The 25,495-nt window shown below is 39.6% G+C and overlaps 1 protein-coding gene across 5 annotated transcripts in view; it reads right to left on the bottom strand.

The window, feature by feature from the left end:
- Nucleotides 1-266: 266 nt before the first annotated feature.
- The window catches only part of RHOBTB3 (Rho related BTB domain containing 3), a 65,941-nt gene continuing 40,712 nt past the window's right edge, over nt 267-25,495 (bottom strand). Inside the window, exons 7-14 of one of the 5 annotated variants that reach the window (XM_050943881.1) lie at nt 24,928-25,293; nt 18,048-18,160; nt 16,010-16,130; nt 10,850-11,023; nt 8,962-9,128; nt 7,714-7,810; nt 5,208-6,398; nt 267-3,396 (exon numbers count right to left, since the gene is read on the bottom strand). In XM_050943881.1, the coding sequence (XP_050799838.1) occupies nt 6,283-6,398; nt 7,714-7,810; nt 8,962-9,128; nt 10,850-11,023; nt 16,010-16,130; nt 18,048-18,160; nt 24,928-25,293 (1,154 nt within the window). In that variant the 3' untranslated portion in view covers nt 267-3,396; nt 5,208-6,282. Of the gene's footprint in view, nt 3,397-5,177; nt 6,399-7,713; nt 7,811-8,961; nt 9,129-9,596; nt 9,691-10,849; nt 11,024-16,009; nt 16,131-18,047; nt 18,161-24,927; nt 25,294-25,495 lie in introns of those variants that run through there. The other 4 variants (XM_050943882.1, XM_050943883.1, XM_050943885.1 and 1 more) reach the window with 4 other exon arrangements.

Here is a 25,495-nt window from a genome sequence, read left to right as displayed (position 1 = left end):
GAAAAAAGCCACTCACTCATCTATGCCTCACCAGAATATTGCACAAAACCATGGTGATCCTATTTTAAGATCTCCAGGATTAATTATTTTGGCTCATATCAAAAAATGAATCCACACAACCTGAACCAATCCAATTAATACAACATGGAGCATCCCAACTGCTCAGAAACACAGGTCACCATAAACACATTAGGCTGATTCGCCACTCTGCAAAGGCTTCCCATTGAACAGAGCTGAGTTCTAGGTTTGTTCTGGTAGTCTTGTGAATATGATCCTCTTGTCAGCTCAAATGATTTAACTGTCAACCAACAGGGGGAAGTTTGACTGTGGGAGACAGAAAAGTTTCATGCGCTATGGAATTTTCTCCTGCAACAGAAAAAGATGACTGTTGACTTCATACCTTTCACAGTTGAATACAAATTTCTTCTTTGCCTTTACTTCCCCTTAATTTCTTCACACACACATATATAACATTACCAAACAACAGAAAATGCCCTAAAAATTAAACCAGCTTTTTCTCCTACAGGTTAGGAAGATTGTTAGATTTCTAACTTTTAAATACACAGGAGGTGCTCAGACAGTACAATGATGGAGCCATATAAGCACCTAGCTAAAGAGAAAATACCAGTTCATATGATTGTATGGGAAACTTATGCAGGGAATAGTTAGTTATACACTTAACCCCAATGTTTTGACCATATTCTTTACCTAGAAAGCCCATAAATACGTTACAAGGATTGTGTGATAATCCTAGGCTAAAATAAGCAGGTAGGGTGAGATATTCAAAAGAGCATAAGAAAGCTGGGTACTGAACTCCCTTACACTTCATTGAAAATCTCACATAGAAGGTTAAACAAAAGATTTACAAAAGTTAAAATGTTTTCAACATCTCATCTAGAAGTTGAAACCACCACTACTGCAGCAAAGAATCCTTAGGGAAAACAGCTTGCAGCTAAACAACAGAGACCATGTCTACACTGCAAACTTTGGTTGACACAAGTTACATCAACATAAAGCCACGAGCGTTAGTACATCATTCATGTGTATGCATACTTGGCTCCTTGTGTAAGTATTACACATACTCACAAGTGCTTAGGTAGGTATCTCAGTGCAATCCCCTACTGTCCAGTTCACCGTCTTTTGGGATGTTTTGGCAATGTATGGTGGGGCAGAAACACGTCAAGCGCAGTGACTGGTGGTAAGGGGCCAGTTTGCAATTGTTTTTATCCCATCTATGCCATAAGGTTATCTAGATCCCATAATTTTCATACCTTTTTCCCATGAACCTATGCAGCCCTCCTCACTGTCCATTTCTGACAGAAGCATGGCCCTTGCATAGCTCTGCACTACTGTCATAAGTGTTGCAAGCCAGGACGCAAGATCTTCCGATGTTTGCAGACCCGTAACATGAACCAAATAAGCAGGGAACACAACAGTATCTTGGAGCACAGACTGCTCTGGGACATAGCAAGAACAAATACAAGGTTGTTGCTGGTGTTCAAACTGCAGATGGTAGAGCACCACTTCTGGAACCAAGAAACAAGCACTGACTGGTGGGATCACATCATAATGCAGGCATGGGATGACAAGCAGTGGCTGCAGAACTTTCAGATGCGTAAGACCACATTCCTGAATCTGTGTGCCTCAGCCCTCCAGTACAGGGACACCAAAATGAGGGCTCCACTGATGGTGGAGAAGAGAGTAGTGATTGCACGGTGGAAATCCGCAATGTCAGATTGCTACTGGTAAGTGAAAAATCATTTTGGAGTTGGAAAATCCACTATGGGGGCCACTGTCATGCAAGTGCAAGGCCACTAAACATCTCTTGCTATGCAGTACTGTGACTCAGGAACATGCAGGACATGCTGGATTTTCAATAATGGCATTCCTGAACTGTGGTGAAGCAAAGATAGCATACATATCCTATTTTGGCACAAGCCCATCTTGCCACAGAGTACATCAACAGAAAGGGCTACTTTTCTATAGTTATGCAAGCTTTTGGTGGATCACTAGGGTCTCCTCACTGACATCAACTTTGGCTGATCAAGGAATGTGCATAATGCTTGCATCTTTAAAAATACAGGACTGTTCAGAAAGCTACAAGCAGGGACTTTCTTTCCCAACTGGCAGATTACCACTGGTGATGTTGAGATACTAATAGCAATCCTGGGAGACAGCCTACCCCTGGGCTCCCCTGGCTCATGAAGCCGTACATTGGCCACCCTAATAGCATCAAGGAAACATTTTGCTATTGGCTTAGCAGGTGCAGAAAGACAGTTGAATGCACTTTTGGAAGACTGAAGCGATGCTGGTGTTGTTTACTCTCAAGACTGGATCTCAGTGGAAAAAAAAGACATCCAAATGGTTATAGCTGCCTGCTGTGTTCTGCATAATCTCAGGGAAGCAAAGGGGGAAAAGTTTCCACCAGAGTGGACTGGCAGTCTGCTGAGTTAGAACAGCCAAACACAAGGCCTATTAGAAGAGCTCAACACCAAAGCATACAGCTCAGAGAGGCTTTGAAGAGCACTTTAACAGTGAGCCACAGTAATGCATGATGTACTCTGCTCTACTCGGCCCTGCTGTTTTGGGGCCTGTTAGGAATTGTGTGTTGTACATCTATGAATATAGCACTGTCAATGCACCTCTTAAATTTTGTTGTGCTTGCTGTACATTTATGATTATTATGCTGTTTGTCACTGATCTTACGAGTTGTGCCACACTGTACAGTAACAATTAAGGAGGTGCTTTCAGAATTGCTAGATACTCTGAAGCATGTGCAGTGAACTAAAAGATTATTTTCCAAATAATAAAATGTTATTCAGAAGCAAAACCAGTGCAACGAAAAAATCTGTGCAATTTAAAAGCAAATACATTAAAAATAAATTAATTAAACAGAAAAACCAGCAGAAAGAACATTCTTGTCCATTAATCTACATATTCAGAAACCATCGATTTCACAGATCAGTTTATGTGAGGCTGTGGTTGTCCTTAATGTCTGCTGGGCTGGAGTGGGAGGGATAGGGATAAAGCCCCTGATACCACATGGAATGTAGGGTGGGAGAGCATAGGGAGGTGCTGTTATGGAGTTTGCCGTGGACTGCAAAGGGAGGAGAACCTGAGATTGTTGAAAGTAAGTCCACAAGAGTCTGCAGCATCTCAGTTTGCTGTTGGAGAAGCTCCATTATGTCTTGGTGCCTCTCTCCTCTCTGCTTTTTCCTTCCCCAGGCTGTCTGTAATGTTCACCCTCCAGATCCTTTTCTCACAGTCTCATGCAACACTGGCTTGCAGGATGTCATTGAATATGTCATCCCGAGTCCTCCTCTTTCTCCTCCTCATCCAGCTCAGGCTTTCGTCAGGTGCAGAGGGGGGAACCTCTCAGAGCCACAATGGCAACAGCTGCAGATAAAACACACAGAGGTACCACTGTCAATATAGTTACAACAAAGTGAAAGTTAAAATTCAGAACCCCCTTATCTCGCACCCCTAACATTTTAAACAAGACATGCTTATTGATACTTTTGCTTTGGAGTGCTTGTGCATGGTGCCACTCGTCAGCCATGGTCAGTATGGCCCACTAAGGGAAGGAAATGAGGGAACTGCTCAGTTGAATGAAACTATGAGTATAGAGCAATGGTATCATAAACAGATAAGAAAAGTTAATAGCACAGAAGTACTTTATATCTCTTTGTCTGTAAAGTGTTAACAAGTTCAGTAAGCCTGGCTATCACCTGACCAGAGGACCAATCAGAGGACAGGATACTTTCAAATCTTGAGGGAGGGAAGTTTTTTGTGCTGTGCTGTTAGTTTTGGTTGTTGTTCACTCTGGGGGCTCAGAGTGACCAGATGTGCCACCAGGTTTCTCTCCAATCTCCCTGATACAGGCTCTTATAGATTCAGAATAGTGAGTACTAGATAGATAAAGCGAGTTAGGCTTATGTTTGTTTTCTTTATTTGCAAATGTGTATTTGGTTGGAAGAAGTTCAAATGTGCATTTGGCTGAAAGGAGTTCAAATTGGTATTTTGCTGAAAAGATTTTAATTTGTACTTGTATACTTAGGCTGGGAGAGTATTCCCAGTGTCTATAGCTGAAAGACCCTGTACCTATTACATTTTAAATTTACAAAGATAATTTTTACTGTTTTTTCTCTCTTTTAATTAAAAGTTTCTTGTTTAAGAACCTGATTGTTTTTTTTTTATTCTGGTGAGACCCCAGGGGACTGGGTCTAGATTCACCAGGGAATTGGTGGGGAGAAAGGAGGGAAGGGGGAGAGAGAGGCTGATTTTTCTCTGTGCCAGGATTACTTTCTCTCTCAGGGAGAATCTGGGAGGGAGAGAGAGAAGGAGGGAGGAAGGTGAATTGTCCTTTCTGTTTTGTGATTCAAGGAGTTTGAATCACAGTGATCTTCCAGGGTAACCCAGGGAGGGGAAGCCTGGGAGAGGCAACAGTGAGGGAAAGGGTTTACTTTCCTTGTGTTAAGATCCAGAGGGTCTGGGTCTTGGGGGTCCCCGGGCAAGGTTTTGGGGGGCCAGAGTGTACCAGGCACTGGAATTCCTGGTTGGTGGCAGCGCTACAGGTTCTAAGCTGGTAATTGAGCTTAGAGGAATTCATGCTGGTACCCCATCTTTTGGACGCTAAGGTTCAGAGTGGGGAATTATACCATGACAAATGGTAACCTAAATACTGGCACCACTGTCCACAGGAATTGGTGATTTTAGTTGTTCTCTCACTCCTGATAGAACAAAGGCACAGAGAGCACAGCTGCTACTTACTGTCCCGAAGCCACCCAGGCCTGTCTGCTGCTAGCCTGTGTACTACAAGGGTGCCTGCTGAAGTTATCGCTGAGTGGCATGGGAAAAAAAGTGTCCTACCAGAAAGGAAGCAATAAGGCTGTCATCCCTAGAAACCTTCAGGAGAGGACTGCAGAGTACCTCCATGAAAGTTTCACTGATATCTCTCATGAGAATTCAAGGGAAATCCCTGTGTACATAAACTGCTCCACACGCCCTCCCTTGCCTAATTCTACAAGAGAATGAAAAGCAGATAACAACACCTGTCTTTGTTGCACTACTACCTCTTTTAGTACAAGTAAATTAATGAAAAGTCAGTAACTGTGCCCTGTTAAATTGGGGGCACCAGCAGTAGGTCATTGTAATGGGAAATGCATTTACACACTTACCCAAAGTTCCTTCCCCTGCATTGAACTCACCTATACTCAACTGCTGGGACTGACTGGACTGCGGTGGAATCTCAAAACAGGTCCTGGCTCCCTAGTTGCATGTCCCCCATCCTCTTCGTAGCTGTTCATACCAGGGACCTGTGGCTTGGGATCCTCAAAGGTATCCATGATTATGCGCGGGATATCAGAAGGGTCTCTGACAATTATGGCATGCAGCTCTTTGTAAAAGTGGCAGGTCTGCCAGTCAGCACCAGAATGATTGTTCGCCTCTTGATATGGCTGACCCAATTCCTTCGCTTTCACAAAGCGATGCTGCTGGCCCCTGTCATACTCCTCCTCCAGCATCCCCTGTGCAATCTGCTCATAGATGTTCATTTTTCTATGGATGGTCCATAGCTGTGCTTACACAGCCTCTTCTACACACAGGCCCAGAGGATCCAATATCTCTTGTCTACTCCAAGATGGTGTGTGTCTGGAGCATATAGCTGCCATAGTCAGCTGCATAGTTGCACACAATGGAGAGCTGCTAGGTGTGCTCTCCAGCTGGACAATCAGGAAAAGGCATTTCAAAAATTTGCAGGGCTTTAAAAAAAAGAGAGGGAGGGCCTTCTAGAGTCCATGACCTCTGGACAATGGCATTCACAATTGTGACCAAAGAGGTTAGCGTCAGACACTGTGGAACAGCTGCTGGAGGACTGTTAGAATTCATATAAGTAATGCTGTGTTTACACTTGCATTGCGTCGACCTCAGTACATCAATCATGGCTTAATGCTGCTCAGGGAGGTAGTGTTACTGCATTGCTGTTAACAGGGCACTTACATCAGTCAGAGACAAATTTAGGTATAGGCATGCACGTGCGGTTTATGTCAACCTAACTTTGTAGTGTAGACCAGGCTTGATTAACTCCTTATGCTGTCCTATGGTGTATTTCTTAATCCCTTTAAAACATCACAATAATTCATTATTAATGAAAAGAGTATTAGCAAGCGAATTATAGAGTACAGCAGGACTTAAATGTTTATTTTCATCCCTGCTACAGTTTTAATAGCCTCCATGTAATTCCCAGCCTGTAATTCTCCAGTTTATGAATAATCAATCTTCTGGTTACATTACTATGCAGTGGCATTTTTGGGAGTTGATGTAATTCCTGTAATCTGCAAGCTGTTTCAAGTACATACTGGAAGGCCATCTGTGCATCTCAACAAAATTGCGCTCTTCCGCTAAAAGTAAATAAATAGTATTAATGTTAAACATGTGTGCACACACACAAAACATACAAACTGAAAAACTTCTAAAAATGAGTTTAAACAACATTAAGGACACACAAACTCATAATAGAAGGGAGTGGTAAAGTTAAGGCTGAAACTCTGTTCATTGTGCCTACGTTTTTTTGCAGCACATAAACTGTAAAAATCAACTGCCTGAATACCCTTATTGTTGTGCTAGACATAAGTTAGTTAATTCTAAATGAACGTAGTATTCAGAAAAGATACCAAAATGACAGTCCTGGAGACAAATCCTCTATCCACAAAAGAGATACAGCATAGGTAGCAACAGTGTGGGATGCTTTCTTATGCAACCACAACAAACAAGGAGTAGTTCATTCTCCACATCTGACTCCTATACTAAGAATGACAACAAAGGGGGATGTGTATATATTTCTAATAAGAACTGAATTTAAAACTACTACTCAATTTCACACAGACCACCAAAAGCCTTCTGATAGTGACAAAAGGGTAAAATAAGCCCTAATGCTGAATTTCCTTTTTGTGGTGGGTTTAGCTTAAATAAAACAAACATTATTTTGTTATTGATCTTCCTAAAAAAATAGTTTTTTTTGAAACACAATTTTAGGTCATCATAATTAGGCAAGGTACATCCTTCTTTCTAACTCAGTGTCCCAGCATTTCCTGAATCAGATTGCAGCAGAGGATGTCCACAGCCTATCTTCTTGGACTAGGGACAGGCACAATACAGATGTCAGCAAAGTACACTGGGGCCATATTGTGAGATGTGCTGAGCTAATACAACTCCCATTAATCCGGCAGGTGGTTTTTACATTTCTCTTAAAGCAAACTGGGTGGGTGCACCTCACAAGGTTTGGCTTAAAAATAAATAAATAAATAAACAAACAAAAAACAAAACAAAACAAAACAAATCTCTTCCACTTCTATTTTCCTAAACCAATTTGACTGACTACTTTGTCACCTGGATTTACTTACATGAATTAAGTGCCATTTAATCATTTGGTTTTATAATATGCTATATCAGCTATTGGACAGCATTATGAGATCCTAAATTTTTTCTTAAAAAAAAAAAGTTATGCTTATTATATGGTGTTTAAATAGCACATCCTTGGAAGCAACTTGTAATCTTGATTCAATGTATAAAATAAATAGACTTAAGACTTCAGAGATGTACTTATCTCCTCACATGCTCAGAAGCAGCATTACTTAGCATTTATTCTACAGTCCAAATATAATGGAAAAGGCGTTTTTTTTTTTAATTTTTAAAAGACAGGAACTGGTTAACTACCTGAAAGATCTTGAAATTCAGGCTTTTGACTGAAGATGAGGTAGTTAGTGGCTATAAAATGAAGGAGCCAAGTTGAAAGGCAGTCAGAGTTGTGAAACTGCAAGGAAAAAAGGGAAGTGAAACAGAATACAAATACTGTTCATGACTAAAACAGATAAAAGATAGCAGAAGGAAAAAAGCAAAAGTCATAATTTAAGATTTCCAGTGTCAAACACCATAGCAAATGAAAAGCAGTATCCATGGCAAAAATAAATGAGGGAAAATATAGCACAAAAAACTGGCAACGACATACAAATTCTGAGAATGTGTTTGAAATAGCAGAAAACTGGGAGCAAACAGGTAGCTGCAAGCCACCATGACAGTCTCACAAAGCAGATTAGGACTGAGAAAATTATGGGCTAGTTAAAAATCAATTTCAAAGTAGTAGTTGTTTAGAGTATGTTTATCTTTTCTAAATATGTTTTGGTTAATATAACAGTGGCTACACTAAACTAAATTTAGCTATGCAATAAAGTATAACTAATTGCTGTTTAATGCCACAGCAAGACCTCCTAACTCCTCTATTCCCTTGTCTTTTTTGTGTACAATTTTTTTTTTTTTTGCAAGAGTTTACTGTGGGTAAGCTAATTCTGCCCTCTCCTATTTTTTTTTTAAATGAAACATTTTCCTTAAAAGGCTGCACTTTCTATCCCTGAGCAGTAAAAATGATTTTATCTGTCTTGTCTTTACTCTCCTTTTCTGTTCCCCCAATCTGTCTTTATTTTTGTCTCTCCTCTTTCCTGTGCTGTTTCTCAGCTCGCCTATTTTCTCTTACCACTTGGTTGTTAATTCATCATTTCCAAATGTGCACTCTGTTCTATCCAGTCGTTCTGTGCATTTGAGACGTGGTGCACAGTTGGAGACAGCTCTTCCAGCACTAAAGAAGGAACCACTGCATCTAGACTCACTGCAGTGCTTCTACAATAGAAGTTGCACAGTTTAGCTGAATTACTACTATGTGGCTCACTGGCAGGACATGTCACAAATGCATAGATACGCTGCAAGTAAGAAAGTTCTCATGGTACAAAGGTGGGGGAAACTGTGCTCTTGGCAGGCTGTACTCTGGCTATCCTTGTGCTACCACAAATCCCTAAAGAACAGATATACCAGTAAATATCCAACCCTGGGAAGTGAAATATCAAAAAAAAAATTTTTTTAAAGAAATTCCATCACTCATACATTACATGTTCACGTATGAGCAATACATACCTTGGCTTTTCTGAGCAAGCTGACAACGCTAAGACTTGTAGATGCTAATTCCCTACTAGGCATACTCTGCAGCTGTGTGATGATATAAAGCTCACAGATATGCTGGAGTCTGGATACCTGGTACATCTCAGCACAAATCAAGAGAGACATGGCTTGCAAAATACTGGCTGGTGAAAAAAACAAAACATGACTTATGGTTATTGCAATCTCATTGGCAGGCTGATCAAAACCATTTTTAAAGTAACCACTTAAATTTGCTTGGAATAGACAAAATCAGTGTGCTTCTGATCATCATCTTATGTTTCTGTACTGTATTTCACAGCTAAGGGGAGGGTTAGCTCAGTGGTTTGAGCACTGGCCTGCTAAACCCAGAGTTGTGAGTTCAATCCTTGAGAGAGCCATTTAAGGGACTGCGGTTAAAAATCAACAAAACTGGGGATTTGTCCTGCTTTGAGCAGGGGGTTGGACAAGATGATCTCCTGAGGTCCCTTCCAACCCTGATATTCTCTGATTTTGACAGGTGAACTCTATTTAAGCAGAAAAGTACTTAATTTCAAAAAGAGAGTGAGCACTATTTTATCTCCCACCCCCCCCCCCCCCCAAAAAAAAAGAGCTAATGCAATATGTTACTAAACTTTCCTATGTTGTAGACTGTGGGTCAAACATTGGTGCTGAAGTGAGCAGCCTTCAGTGAATTTAGGATTTGACCTTCCTGTTTATATCATTTTGCTGTGTGGAAAAAAAATTGTTTTTATACAATTATGCAAAGTTTCATGAAAAAGCTAGACATAATATTGCAAGGTCTCTCTTTTTTTTCCAAACCGTAACGTACAATAGTAACATTTAAGCAGGTAGTGTTGAATAGAGAGATGAAAAAGAAAAAATAAAGAGCATTATTTTAAAAAAATAATTTTCATTCATGACCTCTAGTGGGAATCACCTGAAATATTTAAGTACTACAATGTAAAATTTCAATATTCCTTATGATAGCTTATAAAACCAAGATTACTTTAACCAAAATCTGTTTTGGGGATTTATTCCAGTTCAGTGTAGTCATTCGGTTTTGTTATAACTGCATTACGAGATTGGAGAGATTTAAGCTTCAAAAAAAAAAAAAAAAAAATGAAACTTGACAAAGAGAAACAACTTCGTACTAACCCAGAGCTCTGACTAAACAGTATTTAAACTGTATTTCTTTTTTCATCTAGAAAATGGCCTCAAGGCATCGGAATGGCCTTGAAATGACTTAAGATTTAATTTTCAATGTGTTACTAAAGCAGAAGATGAATAAAACAATTTGTAAATTCTATTTTTACTTCATCCTGATTCCATTATAAATATATTTCATTGTAATGATACATTAATGTATTATATTTTGATAACTTACAAAAAAATAAAAAAAAAAGTTTTCCTTTTTAAAGGAGAGAATTTCACTTGCATGTTGTACCACAAAAAACTACACCTTAGACAAAAAGTTTCTAAGAACTTCAGCCAATAGAATTCTTTAACCAGAAATACATCGACCAATATGAACACTTTTACTAGTGAATTTAAAGTATCTGGTAATGCAAAACTCTTCCCAATGTACTTTGTTTACAACACTGCCATTTTGATATAACATGCAAAAGGATGAAGCTGTTAAGAATACGACTAGAAACTTTTCACTTAATTTTTTTATTTTGGCATTACCCCTGAATATTAATTTACAGAGAAGTGTAAAACTTCAATCCTTCATTCAGTATGTTGCAGAAGCAGGGAAATGAAAAGTCACTGGTGTTTCTCCTCCCCCTTACTTCCCCCTTTCAGCCCCCTAATCCCCACAAAAGCTGGGGGCAAAAATATGCCTGAAGTATGCAAGGAGTTAAAGGATATTTTTACATTTGCTTACCTGGACAACAGGAGTCAGTATACAGATACTCTAGAAAGGAGAGGAAAGTATCTTTGGAAACGCCATAAACTGGAACCAGAAAACTATTTGCTTCTATATAACTTCCATTAAACATAGCTGCCATTACTTCACAGCGAGCCACTAGGACTGCTCTGTGGGCTGGTACAGTAGCACCTGTCAGATTTAAAACAAAAAATGACACATTTATTACTGGAACCTACTCTCAACACCAGTTTTGCAAGTTAGAGAAGTACTTATCACTTCAGGCCAGACCCTCAGCTAGTGTAAACTGACATCACTCCACTGAAGTCAATGGAGATATGACAATTTACACCAGCTGAGGATTTGGACCATTGTGTCTTCTGTATGCAAATAAAAGGCATGTGTAAGAATATACAATATACCCAAGTAGTTCCATTGATTTCTGGAGCATCACTGACATGACTAAAGCTTTGCGAGATCACATTCAAACACACTAAGGCCAATCATTCAAGGTGGAATGCCAAGAAGTCAATGGAGTTTCAGCAAATATGAATTTAGCCCAAATAAAATGAAATATTTCACATTTCAGTAAATCCGTGATTTTTATGTATAATAATGTCTAGATATTATCTCATTATCTCATATGCTGCCTTACTATTTAATATTTGTATTATCTAGATGGCCTCATAAGGGCAGGACCCCATTGTACTAGGTGCTGTATAGTCCTTTCTTTGAAAAGCTTATAATCAAGGCCTTGATCCTGCAATTTTTTTTTTGAGTCGAGGTGGATTGCTGCACTTGTGCAGCACTGTACTAAAGGGAGCAGCACTGTACTAAAGGGAATAGGCTCCACACAAGTGCAGCAATTCACCAATATGCAAGAAGTTACAGGATCAGGCCTAACAAGACAGATAATGTCTGAAGGGTGGGAAGGAGTCATATAGTCAATATACAGAATTTTCACGTAAGTATATATATATTAGCATTTAACTGGTCTGTTTATTATGACAACATACCAACCATCTTCATTTCCCTCTGAACCTACCTATAAGAAATCAGCGAATTAGTGATAGTTATCAGTAAATGGTGTTTGCTTTTTGTTCTGTTACTATTAATCTTTGCTTATATTTTCAGATAATCTAATTAGCATACATTAAATACACTGGTACACCTGTAGCATATATTCTCTAGTCTAGGGGCCCAAATCCTGTAAACGCAATGGAACTGTTCACATACTTAACGTTAAGCACATATGTTTGCAGGATCATGACCAAAGTCCTGTCACAATATATAAAAATGTCTTAATTGCACAGTTTAACTTTTCAAATTGTACTACTTAAAAAAATCAAATTAATCACTACAACTGTGATTGGAAAATTAGAGTAAAACTTACTCTTTGAGAAAATAGTACGTAGCTATTTTTTAATCCTTTAGTCATCATTTTGGTAATGGATGGCATGCTCCTTTGTAAATGTCAATTTATTCATCAGTGATATTTTCTTTGAAATATGTAGTGGGTGCTATTGTTTCATCAGCTTCCCACAAGGAATCTCTCAAGAGTGGAACTTAGAACTGAACTGTTATGTTGCCAAGTTTTGCATTAGTGTTTTGTTTTCATTATCAAAAAAGTCTTTTTGTTTTTACTGCACACTGAAAGGGACATCTAAAAAAAAAATCCTCTTTTGTCCATGCACTCATTTTTGAGGGATTAAATCTTCTTATTTGACCCTCGGTATTTCAAGCTGAAAACAAAATAATTCAACAATTGTCTAGTGTTTGGGGAGAGGTTTTTTTTGCATATGGGGTAAGAGTGGACAAATCAGGAAAATTGTTAGTGTTCAGATAAGTATCTTGTTTGATACTGAATTGCAGCAGCACACCCCAGATGTGTCATCATTTTTTCCATTCAACTGTTCTTTTAGTGGATAAGTGCATTTAGTTCTTGTGAAAGTTATCTAGAGTACGCCATTACTTTTGTGGTGCACAAACACAATCTTCAGAGGCAGTGAGAAAACAGATCCAATGATTTGGTCCCTTTTTGGGCTTCTGACAAGGAATACTTACAAATCTTCATAAACAATCAATCCTTCTCAGTTAACAGTTAATATTCTATCAAATTATCTATCCAGTTATCTTAAAAAACTTGTCTTGTATTGTATTTAATCATAGATGGGCAAACTCTCTAGGCTGCTCCAGTAGCATGAAGGGACTAAAAACTGGCTGATTTCCCCCAAGTCACGTTTCCCTCAGCAGGCTTAGAGGCTGCACAAAGCAGAACGCTGGTGACAGAGCTAGCCCAGGGTCGGGCAAACTTTTTGGCCTGAGGGCTGCATCCAATTTCCAAAATTGTATAGAGGGTTGGTTAGGGGAGGCTGTGCCTCCCCCAACGGCCAGGCATGGCCTGGCCCCTCTCCCATCTCACTCTCCCTCCTGGCTTCTCGCCCCCTGAAAACCCCCACCCCCAGACTCCTGCCCCATCCACCCCCCCCGCTCCCTGTCGGCCCCCCCCCCCGGGACTCCTGCCCCATACAACCTCCTGCTCCCTGTCCCTTGACAGCCCCCAGGCCCCCCACTGCCCCATCCAACCCCCCCCCTCCTTCCTGACTGCCCCTCCGGGATCAATGCCCCAGCCAACCACTCCTTCTCCCTGTCCCCTAACCGCCCCTGGAACCCTTGCCCGACTGCCCCCCCCATCCAACCCCCTCTCCTTCCTGACTGCCCCCCTCCGAGACCCCTGCCCTCATCTAACCCCCGTTACCCACCCTCTGACCACCCTGCCCCCTATCCACACCCCTGCCCCCTGACCACCACCCCGAATTCCCCTGCCCCCTATCCAACCCCCTCTGCTCCCTGCCCCCTTACCGCGCTGTGTGGAGCACCAGTGACTGGCGGTGCTGCAGCTGCGTCACCCAGAGCAGCAGGACAGGCAGCCGCCATACCACCTGGCTGGAGCCAGCCACACCACCATTCAGCACAGAGCAGCAGGTCAGGCCGTGGATCTGCAGCTGCGCTGCCCCAGGAGCTCACAGCCCCATCGCCCAGAGCATTGCGCCAGTGGCAGGGCAAACTGAGGCTGCATGGGAGGGAGAAAAGCAGGGGAGGGGCTGGGGGCGAGCCTCCTGGGCCAGAAGCTCAGGAGCCAGGCAGGAGGGTTCCACGGGCCAGATGTGGCCTGCGGGCCGTAGTTTGCCCACCTCTGATCTAGGCTGTACTCTTCACAGTCATTTCAATAACAATCGAGAAATTTAAACTATTTAATGTTTATTAAGTCTTCACTATTAAGAGTACTAGAAAAATTATGCAAATTCCTTTAACAGATTCTTTTTACAATTTAAATCTGTTCATCTTCAAGATCTGTATTATATCCCAAAGGAAACAAAATGTGTTAAAAGCAAGTTACACATACAATAGATACAGCAACATAATACAAACAGCACACTCCTCACTATAGAGCAAAACCTTAATCCCAACTTTAGCAACATCACTGTACATATACTTTAATTCATGGTGTCTAACATATATGATGTATTTTCCGTTAAAAAGTACGAGGGTTGTTATTTTCCAGGATGGAGTTCAAGTTTTGTGTCCTACTGCAGTTGGGAATGTCGTATGTGTATATAGTGTTACTGTACCTGTTGGTGGTGTATGAGACTTATTCATAGCAGGGCAAAGTCTGTGAAAAGTAGCAAATGCAACGTGTTTGTATTGGCGAATGTTAAAATGGATACTTGAACTGGGCATTACCTTATTTTAAAGTATTTGGATGGGCTGGTTTTTTATAAGCTAATAACAGGCTTTCAGAAGAATTTCTTTTTTCTGTGAAAATTTATTGGAAAATTATATGGCGATCATGGATCCTAAACACACCTACCACAACACACAGTGTAACTTGTCTGTGCACTAAATGCCCCAAAAGCAACTATGTGGGTGAAACTAGACAAATCACTATACTCTCAAATGAACTCACACAATGAACTCACACAGAAAAATTATAAAAAGACAAACACCGTTTCACACCATATCACTTCTCACAAAACAACCACTCTATATATGATCTCTCAGTCCTTGTCCTCAAAGGAAACCTGCACAACACCTTCAAAAGACAAGCTTTGGAGCTTAAGTTCATAACTTGGCTACACTTTAAAAAACATGGTCTTAAACCATAAATCCAAAGTCTTTTTTATTACAACAATCTGTAATATGCTACCTCCTCTTTTTTGTCCTATGACTGTATGAGTGTTAATGGGCCACTTCCCCTTGAATGGTCCCTGTGACAGGGTGCTGACCATGAATTGCTGAGCCAGCCCTCTGTCACTCCAGCTCCAATTAAAGTACGTGAATTGGAGCTGACTCAAGGAACCTGAGCCTGATTGGCAGAGGCAGAACAGCTGCCAGGCTGATTAGCCTGGGGCTACATATAGGCTCAGAGGGAGGAACAGCGGGGAAGCCAGAGTGTTGAAGGAGAGGGGTAGCTATTCCCTCCTGCCTGCAAGAAAAAAAAGCCCCTACGGCTGGAACCCTGAGCGATAGGTGGTAAGAGGTGGTGGGTTTGTACTGTGTAAATAAACTGCACCGGTGACTGCTGAGCCAGAAGGTCTCTGGAGTGATTTTTGGAGCAGCGGCAGGACCAAGGGGGGGCCATGCTACGCCCTGTTACAGTCCCGTATATTATGTGCTAACTATTTATGCTAACCAATCTTTGCCACCTGTGATGTAGCACTGTTGGTTCCAGGATATTAGAGAGACAAGGTGGGTGAGATAATACATTTTACTGGACTAACTTCTGTTGGTGAGAGACACAAGCTTACACAGAGCTCTTCTTCAAATCTGGGAAACTTACTCAGAGCGTCAGAGCTAAATACTAGATATGCCACTGTTGCATTTTAAATACAGACAAGCCCTGAGTACCTTTTCCAGAACTGAAGAAGAGCTTGAAAGCTTATCTTTCACCAACAGGAGTTGTTGGTTCAATAAAAGACATTACCTCACCCACTTTGTCTCACTAATATCCTGGAACCAACACGGCTACAACAACATTGCAAACTAAAGTCAAGAAGGCATTTTCCTTTCACAAACTCCTCCTGGAAAGGACATCAGAAAGTATTACTCAGCCTCTAAAATATTTAAGATTCATTAAGCTAGGGGAGGAAAAAACAAGGAAAAACTGAGATACTATACCTTGTATTTGGAAGATGACATCAGCTAACACATGTGTGTTAAAGAAAAGCCTGAGAGAAGTATCACATAACTGCAAGGGTCTTGCTGTTTGATGAGATCTGCAATTCTTTGAACTATTCACCTGCAAGAGAGAGATACTGACATGTATAATTGCCCAGTAGTTGTACAAGGGTGTTGCATATAGTTTCTATGATGAAATTAAATGATTCTCATCTTTCCTCTCAATTCATTTTTTCATCACTGACAACTCCACTACCCTCCCCATCTCTCAAATTTTTTAATCTTGAAGATCCCTGGAACCATTGTTGTTCTCTGCTCACTTGCAAAAATCTTGACAAAACCTACTGCTTCTGCTGTAACATTTCTAAAACCTGCCTCTTTCTCTACAACCCTCATTATCACAACCTGTTTCACACTAATATTCTCTCTCACTTAGACCACTGTAAACTCTTCCCCTCCGGTCTTTCCATCTCTCATCTTTCCAACAAATGAGCTATAAAAATCTTCTTGCCATGTCAGTCATATCTTTACCCGTCTCAAGTCCCCTCACCGGTTCCTTGTCTCTTCCTTTGAAAAGCTGTAATTGCTCATCTCCCTTGTTAAAGCTCCCATTTCTACATCTCATGTCAGCTTGTGATCAGACCATTCCTCATGTCATTATCCCCTTTGTTTCCTGCTCCCACTTACACCTTTGTGGTTTTTTCCCTCAATACACTACAGCCTACATCAGCAACAACAAATCTCTCCTGCAAACCAAGGGCTTTTCTACATTTACAGCATTGCAGCAGCACAACTGCAGCTGCAGTGCTGTGGCATTTAGTGAAGATTCTACCTACACTGACAGGAGAGCTTCTCCCATTGGCATAGGTACTCCATTTCCCTGAGAGGCAGTACCTATGTCGATGGGAGAAACTCTCCCATTGATACAGCACGGTCTACACTGGGAGTTAGGTCGGATAACTGCATCGCTCAGGGGTATGGATTTTCCACACCTGAGTGACACAGTTATGCTGACCTAAGTTGGTAGTGTAAACCAAACCCAAGTGCCCTCACTTTCTCCCTTCAAATCCCTCCTCAAAAGCTAATCCTTTCACTTTGATTTCAATTATTGATTTTCAAATATTTGTTATAAATTTAGAAACTTTAGTTATGAATTTTAGATTTACTTTAAAGTTCTATATAAGAAATTAAGAAGGGAAACCAAATTAAAAATAATAGTAATTAAAATCATATTGCTGATTTTGCTCAATGAAGTTTAATTAAACAAGGCTCAACTGATGTTTAAAATCTGATCTAATTTATGTAATTTTTTTAATTTTACAATTTACAGACTACAGCCCGCTGGGGAGGGGGGTTTGGGGCTTGCCCTGCTCCGGCGCTCCAGCCAGAGAGCAGGGTCAGGGACCACTCCCAGAAGCAGTAGCATGGTCCCACTCCAACTCCTAAGCACAGGGGCAGCCAGAGGGCTCCACTCTGCATGCTGCCCCCACACCTCCTGTTGGCCACGTAGGAGCTGGAGGGGGGCATGGCTGCTGCTTAAGCTAAGTGCCACTCGGAGTTTGCACCCAAGCCACACACACACACCCCACGTCCCAACCCCCTGCCCCAGCCCTGAACCCCCTCCGAACCCCTCAATCCCAGCCCGGAGCATCCTCCAACACCCCAAATTCATCCCCAGCCCCACCCTAGAGCCCACATCCTACTACCGTGCCCCAGCCCTCCCGCATCCTGAACTCATTTCTGCCTTCACCTTAGAGCCCTCACCCCCTCCTGCCCCCAACCCCAATTTTGTGAGCATTCATGGCCCACCATACAATTTCTATTCCCAGATGTGGCCCTCAGGCCAAAAAATGTGTCCATCCTGATCTAAGTTGTTATAATTAAAATATATTCTATATATAAAATAAAACAGCTGATAGAATACAAGATTCTGTAAACCACAATACTTGTACAAGGATTATTACAAACAGTTATTTTTTAAATGAGTCCAGCTATTCTATACAAAAAGTGATTACAAAAGAAAATAGCAGCAACTGACCTTTCCTGGAGTTTTCAGGATACATTTAACTTTCTCAAGCACAAGCTCAACTTCTCCTGGGTCTTTCAACTTCTTTTTTATATCTTCTTCCAACAATTCCCATTGGAAAGCACCTATGACAAAACCAAGTAACACTGAGGGCATGGAACAGCTTTTTGGTCCATATTATTAGGTATATATTAATGTGCATGGGACTTTGCAGACAGATAAAAGAATGTCCATGCCCAACAGTTAAGTTTTATAGAAAAAATTATTTCACAGCACTTTTTTGTTAGATATTTTCAGCAAGTTTGTGCCCCAGGAAGCACAAATTATAATTCTGCAATGGTCAACCCTATGCATTGATGTAATGTTGACTTGATCAGAATTTTTCAAGATCAGGCCCCCATATCTTGATTTAGATTCTCAAAGAAGTCTAGGCAATTTAGATGTGTACATGTCATGGAAAAAAGTCTAATCCCCTGGACTGCTTCAAAAATCTCAAACAAATTTAACTCAAGGTCCTGTATAAATTTTGTATGGGCAATTTCAGAAAAGATGCTGTTTGAGTATGCAGAATTAGGCACTTAACTATGTTAGTTTCTCCTAACGTATCAGTTATTTGACATTTTGAATGATGCCTACATTGCTGAAGTTTAAAGGATCAGCTGCTTAAAGAAATTTATACACAAGGCAAAACAGGGAAGGGAGAGGACATTTCTACCAAAATCGGTTTATTTAGATTTTCATTTTCTGTGTTTTCCCTATTTTTTCTTATCTCAAGGTTCTCACACTACTGTCCTTGGGGCATGAGCGGCCTGCAGAGAGCGGGCTGATAACATAGTGTTGGCTCCTTTCTATTATATTAAAAGGACTAGAAACTACATTAAGTATTTTCCTAATATTACTCTTCCATGAAACCAATTACTGTAGTTTCCACAGAGATGCTGTTAAATTGGGGAGGAGGTAGTCTGCACAAATGTGAATGGGAAATAGATTTTAAAAGAAAAGTTGTTCTATGGAAAATTTTGAAAACCTCAATCTATTTAGGGTTTTATACTATGCTCACCTCCCTAGTACGTATGCTCCCAACAGTATAAGTTTGTTCTTTGGCATAGGGCTCTCTCTTCCTTAATATCCTAGGATACTGTGAAGAAATTAGATTTTATTTTTATAACACTTTCTAAAATAAAAGTTATCTATTGTGGAAGATATTTGTGTTTCAAGATCTTCTTTTACAAATCAACTTCTCCTTCAGATTCTGGATTGAATTTATATTTGAGATCTCAATTAATTGCCAAGGAAACTACAGCAACATCTTAAATATTAATCAAAAGTTTCCTGCAAGATCAAGTAGAAGAAGCTAGACTCAGAGGAAGAAAGCCACTATTGAAACACATGCAAATATCAAAAAATTCAAGATAAAAAAAAGTGAAATCTTCCCTAGTGAAAGGCTAAGTATCCCTAAATATCCTACACATACACCTGATCATAATTTGCAAACTATTCTGAAAGAGAAAAAAGATCAAATATCCACAACTTTCTCAGTCTTGACAATTCTTACATAGGTTCCAGTTGTTCAGTAGCTGCTCTCCTAGACATTTATAGTACTTGCTGACCGAGAGAAAAATTCCACCTCTCCGAAGACTCTCCGAAGACTGCTGAAATGCAAGATTAAGCATTCCACAGATATTTTGTTTTTAAGAGGTGAAGTCTATGACTGCATCCAGCCCAATGACCATAAAGGGCAATTGGACCCTTAAAAAGGATACTGAAAAATTTGTTGAATATGGAAGTCCATTAGCATCTGACTGTGAGAGCTGTTGCTTTGTAACATAGATACTCCCAGCTGTCTTCTTAACAAAAAGTTTAACATGTAGTTACAGTCCAAAAAGTGACACTGTAAAAATGGTGCCTTCTAACAGCTTCAAAAAAATCTGCTCCCTGTGGATATTCTGGGTCATAGTGATATGTCAGGCTCTCCACAGATGGCAGCTATTTTGGAGAAAGGAAGTAAAATATCATGGACTTCAAAGATATGGAACTAGAAAGAACAGTATTACTCTGTTCTGCTTCTTTCACGGGTCTGGAAGAAATAAGCCTATTCAAGAATAAACTGAAGAATGAAAAATGCATAAGTGACTATACAGGAGAAAAACTTAAAATTAAAGTGAAATCTTTACTATTACTAAGAAAAATAGGTGTAAGCAGAAAACACTGAACTTCCAAAAAGATAGGCATTCCCAGTGCTGCTCATCCCTGCTACAGGAATGAAACCTTTCAAGATTCTAAAGGAGCAAAGAACGCCTTTCTGGTTGATCTGCTTTATGACTGGCAATTTTAGCGGTCTCCAAAGAGATAAGCCATCCTACAGTGGAAGCCTGGCTGACGGGATACCAAAAAGGGAATGCTGTTGCTAAGGGCCTTATAGGCTGTGATTTTCTGGTGTATGGGCATTACTTCCATAGGCAAAGAAATTTATTTTACTAACGATCTGAACCCAAATACACACAAGGGTACACTAAACAAAAGATTTTTACTGAGCAGTTGTATTTAGGGTATTTGGTAACCAGATGAATAGAATAGCATTATCTGATAATTTGATGTTTGTTTTTTATACTAAAATTATAAAGAGCCCTGAGCATCTATGACTATGAAGACTTTTAAAGTGGCAAATTCTGTGAAGATTCATGTTTTCTTTTTTTGTACTAATTATCATTAAGAGAGGAAGGATGGACCAATGGTTGGAGTGCTGGCCTAGGACATAGGAGATCTGGGTTCAATTCCATGCTTCACTATGTAATTCCTGTGTGACCTTGGGCAAGTCACTTGGCCTCTGCGCCTCAGTTCCCCATTTGTCAAGTTGTTGAGATGAAGTTGTCAGAAAAAAAGTGCCTATGGAAATATGAGGCCCCTATGACCAAGTGGGTCATAGGATGGACACAAACACATTATACACCTTTGAAAATTTCAAGCTGCTCATTCTTAAGTCACTATATCCCCAGAAAGTGTATCTGAATTACATATACATGATTTTTAAAAGACAATTATCCAATTGACCGAGTATTTATATTTTCAAAAAAGACTAAACTGCAATTACTAAAATTTTTGGTAGTAACTTTAAAAAGTTTGTTTTTCACATTTATCTAATAGGACTTCCATCTCAACATTACCAAATGGTTATAAGGTTAGTACGGAGAAAGTCTTTCAGCAACAGGTAGCATATTCCAGCATTTTAAAAAAAAAACCTCTCTCCTCTTTCGGAGACCTTTATTCTATTAACAATTGCTCTTAATGGGGGTAGAATCCAGCCCTAACTGCACAGTAAATATCTATTTTGCAATAATGTATACTTAATTATAAGTAAATAGCAAATTATATGGTATCATTTGAAGAAACAAGGTAAACAACATACTTTAATATTTTGTCCGAATAAACTTCAAACATCAATGCTTTGTTTAAAGGACCATTCGGGTTGAGGGACTCAACTGAGGCACAAAGTCTGAAGGGGTAAGGGAGATGAAAAGGTGGCATAAGGCTCATATTCATGTCCTTGTGATGCTGGGGCCCATATTATGCAGACCAGTCCCCAGGCATAAGTTAGAGCAGACCTCAGTGTGCTTTAACATCCACCCACTGTAGTCAACCCAAGGGGTTGAAACAGCAGCTAGCAATTGATGCAGTATATAATACCCTGATCTCATCCCCGTCTGCCAGTCATGCCATCTACACCAGCAGTGATGGGACGGGGGAAAGGCTATTTCAACTTTATGAACAGAATCCATTGATAGTGGGGCAGAAAGCATCTACATTGTATCTCAAAAACTAGACTTCTAGTCTTCCTGACTCAATATTTTCCTTAAAAATCCTCTAAATGGGAAGACCCAAGTTTGATATGCACCAAATTCTGCACTGACTTACACCATTTGCGATCTCAATGAGATCACAAGCTATAACTTAGGGAAGAATTTGATCCATGCAAGTATAAAATTGCTTGTGTGTTTTGGCTAATATACATGAAGGTAAAATTAAGACAGAACACCAGCATCAGCCAGTAAACTCTATTTGCAAGCCAAAGCACAAAGGATTACTGCACTAGTTTTTCTTCTCTGAAGATCTAAATTTAAACCTCGATTTATGACAGAAATTAAACTAATCAGTCACTATTCGTGCACATCATTAAAACATCACACAGTATGAAAGGATTGGCAGACTGATCAAGAAAAGCCTAGGGCTAGAATAAAAGGGATATTATTATTAGTTACAAATGAGGTATTGTTGACAGAGGCTCACATAGTGCATGCCCATATGGTATTTAAACCAACATTATAAAATCTTCAGTTTGGTAAGTACTAAAGGCGAGTTGGCTGTTCAATTCCTTTGTGTCTTTGAAAGCCCCCCATTTCCAAGTCAGTTACCCTTAAAAAATGCTGAATTTACAGCATTATCAAGGCCTTGAGAGACAAACAGTGAGGAATCTTCTTCTCCAAGATAGTGTTTTATACTCTGCATCTATGCAGAACAACATTATGGAATGAGGAAGCAACAGCACACAACAAGGTATGCATTCAGCCAATACGCCCACATCTTCAATGTTTGTATACTGGGTAAAGCATACACCCGTGAGCATGTTACTAAGCTTATAGGATGGTTTATAAGAAGTTTAACAATTTAAATATAATGCTTATTAAAACAAATAAGATTTAATAGTACTGGTATATATTTAAATTAAGGAAAATTATTCATTCTATGTAGATTGATTTAAAAAAAAACAAATACACAGAAAAAGGTTCCAAAACAGTGTATTAAAAACATTTGGCATAGATTTTAAATACATTTCTTTTTGCAATTTTGTAAACTACCTATCTATATTCACTTTTCTCTTTACCTGCCATCTCTTTTCCTTCCCTTCTTCTTGCCCTACTTCTCCCTACCTTTATAACTACCCCCCTTTCCTTCATCTGTATTTCCTCAATCCTCTGCCTGCTTCAGAAAAATAACCCATCCATCAGTCCAGAGACGCTGAAGTAATGAGCATTTTCAGAGATGCTGCCACCACTAGTTGAACAGAAAAGCAGGAGCAAAGATCCACAGAGAAGCAGTTCACTCAAGTGCTGCTTCTCCTAGTAAGGACTGCTCCAGCCACTCAGCTAAAATACATGGGACCAGCAGAGATTTTCCTTCTGAAGCCCTACTTAAGCTGTTACCATTATACTCAGTGGATTACTGCCAGTATCATCCTCTTCCGCTGATGTTCTGGAACAGTGGAAGAGGAAAGGAAATGGAGTGAGGCAAAGAAAAAGATAAGGAGACAGACGAGAATTAAGAATTTTAGAAAGTCATTAAAAGAACATTAATAGTTAAACATTTCCTATATGAATATTATTTGATAAGTCTGCATGTAGCATAGTGTTCTAGTTTAAGTTGCTTTACAGACCTCATGTGTGTTCAGTGGGAGATAATTACTACAGAAAAATTACATATTATGATCTCCTAATTTCTACTTTAAATTTTGTTTCAGATTATTGACCAGCATATAAATAGTGGGAATATACACATTTATATAAGGCAGTACGGAACTGTCAAGTAGCAGCACTAAGTCCTGCCAGGGAAATCCAACCCCACTGCAGTGAGAGATAAGCCATGAGAATCAAGAAGCATGCAGAGCTCCTCAGAGGTGCAGCGTCCTTACTTGGGGGGCGAGGGGCTCAACTCTCTATTTTCTCTAATGTAAACCTCATATAAGATGACCGTGCCTCCAAAGGTTGGCATGAGACTTTGGTCAAAAATTACAATTCAGTTTACACATAATATGGTACACAAACTGAAGGTTCTTTCAGCCAAACAATTTACATCCAAATTATTTACACAAAAAAGTTTGATAATGCTCCATACTGGTTTACTGAAGACATAAGATTGGAGTCAGTCTTGGAAGAATTGAAGTAAAATATTCCTGGCCCTTTCCAAAGACTACGGAGTGCCATTCCAAGGGAACAGTCCTTTAAATACTTTCGAAAACCATCATTCTGGAGATAAACTCAGCTTTCTTACATACAACATCTCTAGCGATATAGTTACACATTTCTAATTAGAGTGAATGTAATGATGCATTATTTAGAGAACTACTACTTCCTCCCACAAATCTTATAGTTTTCATTAGTGGGGATGTTATATGTAATACAACTAGAAGTCATATCAGTACAAAGTAATAGGCTATTCAAACAAAAGAGTTGCTAGATGATTTCATGTTCTTTAATAATACTTCACACTTATTGTGTCTTTCAACTGAGTCTCACAAAATGTTTTACAGAGACAGAAAAATATCATTAGCACCATTTTAATAGACTGAGAAATGGAGGTTATGTGATTTGCCCAAGGTTACATAATGAAACAATGGCAGAAATGAAAACAGAGCACAGATCACATGACTCCCAGTCCTCTGCTCTCACAAACCAGATGATGTTGCTCCTCATTCTCTTTAACACACTACTGTATGCAATGTTTTTAACCATTTAAGTTTTATTTTGTTCTGAAATTATCTCACTGAAAATCTCTTTTTGGTAAGGCAATATTTGGCATTACATTCATCCTTACCTGTTACTTATGGAAAATGTGTTAGCTTTATAGAATTTTGGAGGAAAATTTTTTCCACTTTAGAAGCTTCTGGTTTACTAGACTTTGGAATTGAATGTATAGTGCTAAAAGCAATAATTTTAAGGTTAAGCTCCATTTCCACGTAGAAGCTGTTCCAAATAATGGCCTATAGAGATGGACTATTTTAATCAAACTGATTTAATCCTAATAGAGGAATATATTTTGGTAGGGTAATATACACACTCCATAGCAATATATTTGCTCTGTAAAAAGATACTAAACAGCTGGAACCATTCTGACAGGATACCTGAATAAATGAAGTGCAGAATGTCTGACAAACAAAAACAGAAGAAAGAGTCTTTAACAAAGACTCTAACCGGTGGGCCGCATGGTGAACCTCTGCTAGAAACTGGAAACACAGCCTCGTTGTTCACTGCAAAGAGAGTCTGTGCAGTCCTTATGATAGAGGAATCCTGAATATCAGCTGGACTCTTCACATTGAAAAGTAACATGAAGACATGGCTTACAGAGCACAAAACAATCTTGTGTGCTTCTACTACTTCCTTTAAATCTTCCGAGTAAAATATCACATCCACACACTGGCAGCAGATCAGCAAGTTATGTAAATCGGAGTTATAATGCGAGGCTTCACCTTTTAAGATTGGCATTTTTTCTATAAAAGTGAGATATTAAAAATAATGAATGAACTGTTTTGTAACTCTAAATTCCTATTAGTTGCTATGCAAACTAAAGCATCTATATTCTCAGAAACTGAATCAAATAAGGACATAAAAGGGTATTTTCTTAATTACTCTCAATAAAAATCTGCTCTTAAAAACTATACATCACCTTCACCATTAGAACAAATCCAGTCT

Source organism: Gopherus flavomarginatus, chromosome 3, assembly GCF_025201925.1.
Source record: "Gopherus flavomarginatus isolate rGopFla2 chromosome 3, rGopFla2.mat.asm, whole genome shotgun sequence".
NCBI classification, from domain to species: Eukaryota; Metazoa; Chordata; order Testudines; family Testudinidae; genus Gopherus; species Gopherus flavomarginatus.
This window is presented reverse-complemented; position numbering and strand designations above follow the sequence as displayed.